Genomic DNA, 13,057 nt, shown 5'->3' with positions numbered 1-13,057 from the left:
GAGTGTAAGTACATATTCATGTGTGAGTATAACTATGTGGGTATACAAATAAATGTGTGAATGTGTGTGTGAGAGAGTCTGTGCATATATACATATAAGACTGTAACCATGGCCACGTCTATACAAAGACTGTGTAACTGCGCATGTACACATAAGACTATGTAACTTTGTGTACATGTGTACTTGCAAGAGTGGCTCCTAGGCATGAGTGGAGATCTATCCTGAAGGACAATGGAAACCTGTATCTTGGGTATGGTCTTCATCACTGGATTTCCCTATGTGTCCTCAGACCTCAAGTCACTAAGATGCCTTTCACCACCTGAAGTGACATGTCTTCTTGGATCCCTGATGGTAGCCCAAGAAGTATTAGGACATGGAGTACATACATGTGGGTGAATTCCTGATGGGAGGATAGATACCTGGGGTAGATGGGCTGACAGGAATCACAATGATACATATAAGGAGGGTTCAAAAATGTCCAAGGCCTGAGGCTGCACTGGTGCAATACTCTCAGATATCACCAGATGGAGCCGCATGCCCATCTCAAGACTTCAAGCAGGTCTTGGGCTTCCAGGTCCATAACTCATACTGCAGGCCTAGGGGCTCCCAGGTCCCCTGGAGCTGGCTTGGACCAAGTGCTCTGGGTGCCAGCTGACAAAAAGAAGGGAGGGGGCAGGAGGGGTACTTTCTAAACCTGGGTATACGCCCACATATGAAGAAGTATAGGAGTGAATTATCAGTGTGTCTACCTGTGTGCCTGTGAGAGTTTTGTTCAGTGTGTGCACAAACAGGTGTGACAGTGTAATTGTGCATATGAAAAATGTGGATGGGGCAGAGACCCCTGACTCCAGCTCCCTGGGCTCTGAGTCTCCCAAAGGAGGGAGGCCTTGCTGAGGCCACACTCACCTTTCCAGCCCTGCAGGCATCTCTTCACTAAACTCTGAGCTCTCACTACTGCCTGGAAAAGGAACACAGATCAGTGAGCATGGCAGCCTCGAGGAGAGGGACCTGTTCTCCTGGGCTCCTGGTCACTAGGCCCCAGTCCCCAAGCTCATGGCATTCTGACCCTGTGGGTCACAGAAGGACTTGAGTTTCTGTGGTTGTGGCTGTCTTTTCTCTGGGAGGGTTTAAAGAACTTTGAGCCCCACCATGCTCAGGAGTGTCTTCTGCTCCCTTCCCACTGACTACCCTCAGGTTTGTGGTACCAGGATCTCCTATAGCAAGGATCCTCGGGTGTGTCTGCCCTACTGCCTACCTGCTGCCTAAGGGCCTCACCTGCTGAGGGCACAGGCTGAGTGAGCTCTTCTGGCCTAGGGTCAGGGCTGGTCTAGATGTATCTGCCTGCACAGAAGAGACCCCAAGGAGCCACTGCAGCCCCTGGACCACAGAGACACTGCCAAGGCCTGTTGTGATCCCCTGCCTTCCTAGTTTCTTCCAGGCCCACACTGGCTCTCTAAGCCTGTGCCCTGGAGTTAAATGAGCACCCTGCTTCCCTCCAGGGTTGTGCATCTATGACCTTTGTATTGTTCTGGACTTTGCAGGCTCTAAAGTTCAGGGTTCTGCCAGAAAGAGCTCTAAGACTGAGCAGTCAGAAAGGCAAGGGAGGAGCCCTGGCTAGAGCAGGGCCCCCATTCACTGCTGTATGGGTGGGGAGCAGCCCAGCACTACCTCCATCAGGACACACACAAATGTCTTGAGCTCCCTGACTTGAGCCAGTGCCAATCAAGCTTATGACCCCCGCACCCCAGATGTGAGACAGGACAACCCCTGACTCACTCGTGGGTCAACAGCCCAGACTCAGGCACAGCTCAGAGTTTCCTGGATGTCGAGCAGCAGCTCAGGGCACAGGTGTGTACTCATGGGCCCTCATAAGAACCCATGTCCCATCATATACTCTGAGACGATGTCCGTGGGCGGGACCTAGCATGCTGGAGGTATCAGTGCCCAGGAGCAGCACAGCGAAGGCTTGGGGAAGAAGTCTGATTCCCTTTCCCCAGCCTGGGAACCTAAGATGCACTGTCCACACTTCCTGCACTGTGTCTAAACAGGGTGACCTCCTCTGAAGGCAGAAGGCGGATTTGGGACTTGTCACAAACTTCTAGGAGGCAGTTGTCCTTGACAGAAGTTATTCATGACTCCCAAGACTAGCCTAACATCACAGGGACATGTGGTGGCATGACACGCCAACCTGGTGTTCCTCCAAGTCCCTGGCCCTTTGCCTCACTGTCTTTATCAGATCAACTGCAGCTGGACAAATGTCATCCCTTTACCAGACCTGGGGGAACTCACTGGTATTGGAAGCAGACAAACATACAGGCTCACTGAAAGGCAAAGGCCATCAATAGTGCACTGGGCTGGTGACAGCAATCACATTTGTCATTTGTCCTAGGTGACTTGAGCTCTGTAATGGAACAGTTCTCTGAATGTAGCTCCATGCTAGCCCCAGTCCTAATGTTGACATCTCTCTGCTGGCATCAGCAGCCCTGTTTTTGTAACTCCATGGACACAAGCTCCTTCCTGCTACTGTCCAGTACTGCAATGCCATCTCTGACGTTCACATCCTCATCCTCCCTTCTGGCTCCTCTGGGTAAAGACAAGCACATAGTAGGAAGCAGTGGCCCACCCACCTACTGCTCTGAGCAGGGCTTTAGGCTCCCCTGATGTAAATGCTGCCAAGGTAGCATCTGGCCTCAGGGGGTTGTGGTGGACTCAAGTCCAGCTTCCTTCTTTAACCTGACTGTCCATTTGGGGACCATCAGAAGGAGAAGGTCAACCCAGAATTCTTTCCTGCAGCAGGAGACTCCTGTAGGGAGCCATTCTTTAGGGGTGAGGGGCCACTGGGCACAGCACAGTGACACAGAGACAGACACGGAGCACATACTGGGCCTGCTGCCCCTGCCTGTGTGTACAGGCCAGAGACGCTTACCTAGGGAGAGTCCGTTGGTGATGGCGGTGGAGGAGGTGAGGGTGAGGCCCCTGCGGGGGCTGCGGGACTCTAGGACGCTGTCGTCCAGCAGGTGCCTGGCCTTCTCCGATGGGAATGTTGCACTCTTACTTTCAACTACACTCAACTGACACATCATACTGGAAAACGGAGAGGGAGAGAGAAGGCAAAGCTCCTTATCCTGGGAGCAGAGTGGCACACTGGCCCTGGGGGCCGGAGCCAGGGACTAGCTGGTGGAGACACCTCTGCCCAGAGACCACTGGTGGCCCAGGCTCTGCCCCTTCGCATGGTGTGACCTTGGGCAAGTCACATCTTTTTCCTGAGCCTCAACTTCTTCATCTGTCAATAGAGACTAAAGCTGTTTGCCCTGCCTGTCTCCCAGGATGGTGGTGAGGCTTGTGAGATGAGGCCAAAGTGAAGGGCAGGTGCCAGGGCGTCCTGAGAGTATCAGCGCTTTGTGACCTTACTGGAGCCACAATGTGCATGGTAGCAGCTGCTCAGAGATTCGCATGGTTCGGTGAGATGGTGTCTACAGGTGTGTGGCAATGTCTAGAAAAGAGGAGGTACCAGGGACCCAAAGCAACTTTGGCCTCCTGCTCCTGCCTCTGAGGTCCACTAAGGCCAGCCAAGAAGCATGACATTTGTGCTTTAGTGCTAGGATGCAGGCTGAAGGGAGGGAGGGGAGGAAGGAAGGGAAGAGGCAGAGGTGATGGAGGAAGGGTGCACCATTTGGAAACTGTGACCAATGCCCAGGGAGTGGGCCCCACAGGGCCAGTGAGTCAGCAGGTACTCTGAGATACCCCGTTGCCCTGAGCACAGGCACTGGTGTCTGCTGGACTCAGTTCCCCCTAAATGAGCTATTGACTGAGTTTGGGCACATTTCTTCACTAGCTACAGAGCCTGGATCTCTGATGGAGGCACACAGACTCTGCTGCCAGCCGCTCATCTGCATTCCCAAGCTCACACCAGCCTCAAGAGAGTGTCTGCCAGGAAAGCAAGAGTTCCCAGATGGGGTGGGGAAGGACCCAACACTCCTTCAGCCCAGAGAGGGTTGCTCAGTCACCCACTTGTTGCCCAGGCTGTGGCTCTTCCTGTGTCTGGGGACTGGTGGCGTGGGAAGGCTGCCAGCCACAGATGTATCAGGACAGGTGGGCCTCCGGCGGAACCTGGCTGAGCTGGAGCCAGCAGAGGGGCCTATGAAAAGAGCAGAGGGAGAATGATGGCAGGGGTTGTGGGGGCGAGAGTAGGGTAGAGGCTCAGGGGAATTGTGGTTCGGGGTGGGGACCTTTCCCAGCTTCTTGGGTAGGACAAAGATCACACGAAGCCAACAGCAGCTTCCTACTTATTGGATGCTTAACCTTTCGTCCCAGCATCACTAACTCCCAGAGGGAAGGCCTGGGATGCCCAGGTCTAGTAGCTGGGCAGCCAGCTGATGGCTCATCTATAAGAGTAGAACCAGAGGCCTGTCCTTAAAGCGAAGGTCCTACCTGGACTTCACAAGTCCAGAGGGTATAGAAGGGGTATGGAAGGCCTTGAGTGAGGCTGGCTGGAACTGCATCTACACCTGTGTCTACACGCATGTCCCTGGTCAGGACTTGCACACTCTCATTGGCTGCTCTGAGGTTCGTCTGCATGTCCAACACAGGATATAACTCATCTGGCCGGATGAGTGGTCCCAGGGAAGCTTTGGTGGCCCTGCAGTGCCCTGGGAGGACCCTCTGGTCTACCCCTGAGGACACAGCTCCTGCAGTACACTGCTTTGTTTTGCTTTTGCCCCAAGAGAAGATTACAGAGGGCGGAGCCCCTTGTTTAATCAGCAACCACGGGAGGGTGGCAGATGACAACCTCACTGCTTAAATCTCAAGGACCCTCTGCAGGAGGCCCAGGTGATCAATTAGGTCATTTGCACACCTGGCACTGTGCCCTGGGTCAAGTAGCAAGTCTTGAGGTATGCACTCTTAATTGCTGCATTAGACAGAAAAGAAGGCAAGCATATAGATCCCGAGGCAGTACCCGGTGTGCAGCGGGTTTGAGGGGTTGTGGGAAGAATGCTGGGGGTTCAGAGTCCAGGTGGTGGGCGGATGTTCTTGAAAAAGGAAAGGGAGACAGACCCAGCATCCCCTATGTACCAGTTGTGAGCAGCACTGTACAAACACTCATGCCTCCAGCATACTGGATACAGGGAGGTGGGGGAACCCTAGAGGTGTAACATGGTTACAGGGCCGAAGTCGGCCACTGCCAGCATTTGTCACTCACTTGGCTCCATGTAGCTCTTGCCTTCTAGCTCTGTTCATGCTCATGCTCTCACAAGCCTTTCAGAATTCCTTTGGCAGTTTCCACTCAACTCCAGATTCTCTCTCCAAGGCTAGGCCTGGATTCGACCCTTTCCTTCCCGCTGTGGAGCCCTGGGAGGCATGCCTGGCCTCAGATGCCCCTGGACTGGCTGGGGAGGGTGGGCGGGGACCCCAGAGGAAGAGCCTTGGCCTCTTGGCCTGTGTCAGGGCTGCTGCTGCTCTCTGGGCAATAGGTCTCATCCTCCTCCTCCCCCACATTCTCCCAGCATTGTTGATCAACAGCCTACGTCTGACGCGGAAACAGAAGAATTTCCATTCGGCTAGGACCCAGATGAGGAGCCTTTCTGCCAGTAAGTGACACCCTCTGCTACCAAAAGGCCTCATGCTTCTGCTCCTCCAAATCTGGGGTGGCCCCATGTGGCAGTGCCAGGACACGTGCCTTCTGAGCTGGGTGGCTGGCAAGCTTGTTGGTCAAGTCCTCAGGCAGGGCAGGAGTGGTGATGAGTTGGAGCTCTGGACTCCACGGCAGAGCTCAGGCCCCACGGCCCAGCCTGATATGGCAGGGACAGCTGGAAAACCTGACCATGTGGTTTGACTATCTCAAAGGATTGCTCTATTTTTCCTCAGCATAAGTTTTCCATGAATAATCTTTAAAACTCTTTAAGTGGCTGTTTCTTTAGCAGTTTTATTGGATCATATGAGAATTGACAGGTTCTGTAGGCAACCAGATATGTTAAAAAAAATTCTGGGGCTGGAGAGATGGCTCAGAGGTTAAGAGCATTGCATGCTCTTCCAAAGGTCCGGAGTTCAATTCCCAGCAACCACATGGTGGCTCACAACCATCTGTAATGGGGTCTAGTGCCCTCCTCTGGCCTGCAGGCATACACACAGACAGAATATTGTATACATAATAAATAAATATTTAAAAAAAATTCTGGTTGTCATTACAAGAAACCAACATACTGCCCAACAGATCATTGATTGAAAGAGGAAAAACAAAGCAAAACACCCGGCTTTCTAATAATAATCTTGGAGTGGCCAGAATCCCAGATGATGTATGGTGACAGAAAGGGACACTGATCCTGCGGGCAGGGAGGTCCGGGCTCTCGTCTGTGTCTGTGCTTACAAGCTGAGTGCCCTGAGTCCTGGATCTACATCTGTAAACAAGGGATGAGGAGCCTGTCCTTTGTTGTCTCCCTGTCAAGAGCTAAACAGTATCTTTTGGCCACAAATGTTTAGGAAGCCCAGACATTGGGGCTGCCCCTGCCCAAGCACTGGAGCTACATCATAGATCAGAAAAATCATGATCTTCTGCTTGATTGTGAGTAGCAGTCAACCATCAAGAAGGGAAGGGGCCACCAGGAGGCTGCACCCGGTGGGAACACAGGCTGATAGGAGTATAGTCATGATCAGAATGGCGAGAGCACCAAGTCCACCAACGGCATGACAGCATCAAAAAGTGGATAAGATGATCTCTAACACTGACCTGGCACCTGCTCACCACCAGAACTAATGATATACACTTTGTCCACTTGGCCCTATTTAAGCATCACAGTAGCACAGAACTTTGGGGAACATAAGGGAGGGATCAGAGAAGACTTCTGGAAGCTTTGACACCCTGCCTGGTACAAGAGCCTGGCACAAGCCCTGACCAAGGCAGAAGGAACAGCATGTACAAAGCCCAGAGGGAAAGGCAGCAGGGCCCCAGTAGAGCCTTGAGCTCACAAGAGGAGATCTGGTGATGTGCTCAGACTCGAGTCTTACCTCTGGCTGGAGAGTAACTAGATGTGGCTAAGCCTGGAAGCTGCAGGTTTTGAGGCAGAGATATGCATAAGAAGTGTCCCAGGGATGGCCAGGCAGAGATGTGGAGGGAACTGAGAGCAACCCTCTGTATGGAGTAGTGTGCACTTGGGGCACAGATCTAGGGGACATGAAGAAGTCCAATATGGGGCCAGTGTCTGGAGGACACTGGGTAGAGGGGCAAAGTGGTTAGTGCTACGAGCAGAGCACAGCGTGGACAAAGGAACCTCTTCTCGTGGACTTCTGGCCAGCCCCTGTTCTGGGCCAACACTGTCCAATTACAGTTGGGCTTTCCAAGTCTCACACATTGGAAAATAATGGGAGGCAGCTGTGGCAGAGAGGAAAGTAGCAACTTGAAGTCACAAGACTTGGGTTCCAGTCCTGCCTCTAGCCCCAGCTGGACGGGCTTATGCCATCTCCTCTGAGGCACGGCAACTGTGCCATCGGGAGCTCTGGCCAGTGCAACTCTGAGCCTCCAGTGGCCAGAATAGGCTGTCACCCAACCAAAGGTTCAGAGTCCTCTGCTTCCTACCTGTTTACAAGGTACTTCTGTGTCTGCCAGAGCCCTGCAGCTCTTGGGCCACTGGCCCCTCTGCAGGCTTTGCGTGGAAACTTTTCTATAGCCAGGTCTCTGGCTGGGCCTGGGAGCCACTCATTTCTATGTTCACACACATTCTGCTTTTCACACACACAGTTCTCATGGGTCTCACTGAGAGCCAAGATCTGTCTCTGCACAGAAGGTCCAGCTCACTTCCTTCTGAGAAACAGTGTTCGTGATCTCTGGGCTCAAGTGGCACTGTCCTCTCTTGCAGCCAGAGGGTGAAGACTCACAGGCCAGAGTAGGAACCAAGGATGCTTGGAAGCTGCTGGGACTCAAAGTGCTTGGGTCACTGCAGAGCTGTGGAGCTGGGCAGATTGGGCTTGAATCTTTGCTACCTACTTCTAGTCCTCGAGCTCTCTGAGGATCCCACCCACCCTGAGCATAGGAAAAGTTTGCAAAGGAAGGGCATTAGAGAGAGAAGCCTGCTGCCTCTCTTTTACTCAAGCATTTCAAAAGAGCTGAAAGATGTCTTTCACGGTGGGGTCCAGGGGACTGAGAGCTAGCATCTTACTCAACGCTGAGGGTATGAAGCAGACCACGAGCAGAGGGCAGTGGTGGCCACAGGATAGTGAGCTGCACTCTCACGTGCAGAGGATGAGGGCTACCCTGGCCTCCTGTAGATGAGATGGCTTTAGCAAGAAAACCATATATGGTATGAGGGCACAAGCAGATCTCAGCAGGAAGTTGCTGGTGGGAAGATGGCTCTGAGGGGACTTCAACATCCAGGAGTGATGGAGGAGGGTCATTTGTTTATGTGTTACTATCATTGGTTAATAAAGAAACTGCCTTGGCCTTTAATAGGACAGAAAATTAGGTAGGCAGAGTACAGAACAGAATGCTGGGAGAAAGAAGCTGAGTCAGGCAGTCGCCATGATTCTCCGACCCCAGATGGATGTAGGCTAGAATCCTTCCTGGTGAGCTACCACCTCATGGTGCTACACCAATTATTAGAAATGGGTTAATCGAGATGTGAGAATTAGCCAGTAAGAGGCTCGAACTAATGGGCCAGGCAGTGTTTAAAAGAATACAGTTTCCATGTAATTATTTCAGGTAAAGCTAGCCGTGCAGGAGGCCGGGTGGCGGGACGCAGCCCTGCTGCTCCATACTACACAGGAGTATATGTTTATCTGCCAAGGCTGAGAACACATGGACTCTTCAGAACACCCATGGAAGTGTCCTGGGGAAACAACAGGTTTAGAACTGCCCTTCAGAAGGTGCTGTGCCCCTTGGAGACAGCAGTGGCACTGATAACAAACGGGGCTGTGGTTAGCAAGTTGAGGGAATCGGTGAGGGAGAAGGCCACACTGCAGCTCTCTTGCCACAGGTAGCCAGGCCAAAGCAGCCCTACTGGATGAGGCAAGGGGACTGAACACAAGATAACGACTAGGGCTCTGATTCCGACAAACTCAACGCAGCTGTAAGAAACGGTGTGGTGACACATACCTGCAGTCCCAGCACTCAGGAGGTAGAGAAGGATCAAGTGTCCCAGGCCATCCTAGGCTGCATATTGAGTTTGAAGCCTGGGATAATGATATGCACTTCTCTTTTTAAAAAAAAATCTATAAGAAAGACAGAGACATGCAGGTCTATAATCCCCTGAACAAGTGAGTACACAGGATAAGAGGGAGAGAGCCCTTATTGTATCCTTCCTGCTCTGTGTGTTGGATACAGGTGACAGACCTGTCCTGACCCCCAACCCATCATCTGGGTCTGCCACTTCTGTGATGTGTGACCCTGGGTGAGTATCTTGGTATCTTTGCCTACAGAATGGGAGTGGGCTAAGAGTAGCCCAGAGGACTTGCCAGGCAGGGGCTGGGTATACTTAGTGAGCATGTGGACAGGCTGGGGAAGGTGCTCAGTCCAGGTCAGCACCAGGTGGTGAGGACGATGAGATAGAGGTTTCCCCATGTGATCTGTCTGGAGTGCTCCACACAGTCCTTGGCTGCTGCAGTGAATGGCAGGATCTTTCTTCTTGGACCTGAACCAGTCTCTGTGACCCTCAGTGGAAGGCTGAGGTGAGGCTGCCTAGCTTTGGGGACTCATGGAGATGTTACTCCACAGTTTTCTAGCTGCCTTCCCCATTTCTGCTCTGAGGACAGCCAGTTGCCAAGCAGGAGTCTGATGACCCTGAGCCTGCTCTACTCCAGGGAAGCCCAGGTCACATGAAGAGGCTCCATCTGGGTTTCACTAATGCTGCCCAGCTCCAGCTAGCAGCAGGTACCAGCTGTGTGAGTCACAATCCCTCTACGAGGTTCCAGTCCTACCCTGTGCACCCTGATGTTGACACACAGAATGTAGGTGAGACATTAAGTGCTATTTTCTACCCTGTTTCTGAGGTGGCACTGGAGCTGAGACTAGATATCGGTCCTTGGGTCCCCAATCTGGTGCTCAGGTGATAGCCTCACACTGTCTCTCCTTTAGATGGCATCAGAGCCTGCCCGAGAGGGCCAGGAGTTAACATTCCCAAGAGTCAGTGTGCTAATAGCAGAACTTCTGGCATGGCCTCAGGGAACTCCCTCTACAGCCCTGAGATGTGAGTCAGCCTGAAGCCTTTCTGCTCCCACAACTCAGAGAAGCTGCAGCCAGGCTCTAAGTAGGTCTGCACAGAGACAGAAAGGTATGCAGGAGATCAGCCTTTTGGTTGAGAGAGCAGAGACAGAGGCCAGGGCCAGGATTTTCCTGGATTCAAGCATGGCTCTGGAATCTTCAGAGAAAATCTGTCCCCAGTGTGAAAGCTTGAAATGTCTGGAACTGTCTTCACTAGCTTCAAGACATACACAAACACCACTTGCCCTCTGGGAGTGGGGTGGCAGCACTATGGACATTACATGTGATGTTTTCCTCCAGGAAAGCATTAGTTCACTGTATAAATAGCACCACATGGAGAGGGTAACAGGAAATGTGGCACCCCTGACTTTTTTTTTCTTCCATAGATCAGAAACTGAGTCAATTTCCTCCACTTCCTTGCTTATAGTCTCCTTGTGGAGACAGACTGCCACATGGCCATTCCCCCTAAGGAAAGTGGGGGGTAGCCCTTGGCAGCTTCTGGGACCACTGGAGGCCAAGGGAACATTTGTAGCTCAGAGGCTGCTACTGCTGTTAATCAAGGCTCCTGAGGTCATGGCTGCTGCTATCTGATCTGTGCAGGGTCAAGGTCTCCCAGTCCCTGGCAAGAGCTGGTTAGAAAAGAGTCATAGAGAGAGATAGCCCCTCACATACACACACCATCTTGGTCTGCTCACACTGGCTTCTTTTTGGCTCCAAACATGCCTGTCCTTGCCTTTTTCCCCAACTAAGATATGAATTCCAGGAGGCTGGGTCCCCCGTCAGGTAACAGGTTCATAGCAAGTGCTTGTGACACACAGACCTGCAGCATAAGTGCCTTATGTAAATGCAGGTGCACACCTAAAGGCTGTTCCTTGCCAAGTGTGAAGATGTCTAACTGCTGGGCACAGCTCTGAGCTGGAGCCTGGCCCCTCCTGAGGAGGAGGGGGAGGCCACGTTCCTCCCATTCTTGGATCTGCACGAGGCACATTCCTGTCCCTGAGTCCTGTGGAGTTCCTGCCACGCAGTTCAGTCTAATTGCCAGAGCCCAGAAAGCTTCCTTGGAGCTGACCTTGCCCTGGAGGAACCCTTGGGATTCAATGACCTAAGCTGCAGCAACACTCCTTATCTTCCTCTGAGGCTTCAAGGAGGGGAAACCTGAGCCACTGAATGGCTATGAGCTTTCTAGAAAGCCACTGGATCTCTAGTGATCAACACGAACCCTGACATCCTGTTTTGGGGCTGAAGCCAGGGATTTGGAAGGTTGGTGGAAAAACACTCGTCTGAGTCGAGTTCTCCCCACAGTGCAGGAGCTGCTGGTCTCAGCACTTCTCTGGAAGGTTCTGTAGAGTCAGCAGCCAACCCACGCTGGAGCTGCCCTCAAGGACAGGTACTCATAGAGCCCAAGAAGGAACTCTAGGGCTAAGGCTGAATGGAAGGCAGCGCAGATTCACCTGGAGGTCTGCAGGCCAGGCTCTAGGAATTCCACCCCAGACCTGTCTCTCGGAGGGCTTTTACTCTGCTGGAGAAGACAGGCACAGGGCAAATGCGTTCAGAGACGACTGCAGGTGAGGACACGGGGGCTACCTGCCATACAAGGGTGTGATATAGGACCTACAAAGTCCTGGGAGGGGCCAGGCAGGAAGCAAACTCATGAATGCAATATGTCACACTACACAGAGACAAGGTGGGTCAGCTGGGGGTCCAGAGCTTGCTGCCCATCACCACCACCATGAGACCAGACCTGATTGGGGTCTTGGGCAGGGTCATTTAGCTAAAGCCTGCAGTTAGCTAAAGCCTACTTCAGTGATAGAATCACACTGACAACCGTGGTATCATGGCAAAGTTGCCCGTGATGAGAAAGCTCTGGGCCAGATCCTGCATGTTTTGTAGCAGTTCTGTGAGTGACATGTGTACTGCACCCATTTTACAGGTGGCGTGGGCAGTGCGGAACATCTCAGAGAGCAGTTTGCTTGGGGGAGAGTTCTAGAACAGTGCTGGGAGCCGATTTGAATAGCTGCCATTACAAGATGGCATTTGGCCCCAGCCTCGCTTGATAGATAACTCCATATTAGGGCTGCAGTTCTTCCACCAGAAAACAGGGTGAGTTGTTGTGATCTAGCTGCCCACACTTCCCCTGACCGGCATGGGAACATCCTGGTCTGTAATTGACAGGGATGTTCCCCTGCTTTCTTTCCTGCCAGTGGGTCTCCAGAAAAGCAGTTAAAGTATCAAAGTATCAAAAGTTGCTAGGCAGATTCCCTATATAAGCAGCTATAATTCAGGGCTCCGGGCCCCTTGCTTTCTGCTCTCCCTACAACCAAGAGGCTCCAATAAAGCGTGATTTGAGAAGAATCCTCGTCTGGTGGCTGTTCCTTCCTGCTGGTCAGAAAGTTCGCCGCAGAACAGGGACAGATTGGAAATGAGAAACTTGCCCAGCACCATAGCTCTCTGGACCACTCCTGACAAGGGCCATCTGACAGGGAAAGACAGTAGGTTTTTGAGGAGACAGCAGGAGGGGCACTTAAAACAGGGTCCCAGGAAATGCCGTGAGAAATAAACTGTATACAGCACTAACTTAACAGTCCCCATAGTTTCAAGGGCCACACAGCAGCATCTTCCAAGGCTCATGAGCAGGGAAGCGCAGAGGTGCAAGGAAGAGTCTAACTTCTCACCCAGAGACAGCAGAGACGTGGCAGCTCATTAAGAGGTCCTGCCACGAAACACTTAAACGGGGTTGACGAAAAGCTGAACGCATGCTTTTCGGTTTTCAGCCATAGCAGGAAAAAAGCTGCACCGTTTAAAAATGTCGGCTTTCTGGGCCATCCTGTTAGGGCAAACTCTGACTGTTTGAGGCAGGAGGGCCGGCTACCG

The 13,057-nt window shown here is 52.4% G+C and overlaps 1 protein-coding gene across 9 annotated transcripts in view; it reads right to left on the bottom strand.

Annotated features, from left to right (window-relative positions):
* Positions 1-13,057, bottom strand: part of Ralgps1 (Ral GEF with PH domain and SH3 binding motif 1) — a 232,807-nt gene that overhangs the window by 20,590 nt on the left and 199,160 nt on the right. For 6 of the 9 annotated variants that reach the window (XM_026778124.1, XM_026778130.1, XM_005346022.3 and 3 more), the window contains 3 exons: positions 4,012-4,138; positions 2,927-3,084; positions 907-958 (listed from right to left, as the gene is read on the bottom strand). In XM_026778124.1, coding sequence (XP_026633925.1) covers positions 907-958; positions 2,927-3,084; positions 4,012-4,138 — 337 coding nt within the window. The remainder of the gene's footprint in view (positions 1-906; positions 959-2,926; positions 3,085-4,011; positions 4,139-13,057) is intronic. The other 3 variants (XM_026778140.1, XM_005346024.3, XM_026778147.1) reach the window with 2 other exon arrangements.

Source organism: Microtus ochrogaster, chromosome 4, assembly GCF_000317375.1.
Source record: "Microtus ochrogaster isolate Prairie Vole_2 chromosome 4, MicOch1.0, whole genome shotgun sequence".
Taxonomy (NCBI): domain Eukaryota; kingdom Metazoa; phylum Chordata; class Mammalia; order Rodentia; family Cricetidae; genus Microtus; species Microtus ochrogaster.
The sequence above is the reverse complement of the archived record's forward strand: the minus strand, read 5'-3'. Positions and strand labels throughout refer to the sequence as shown.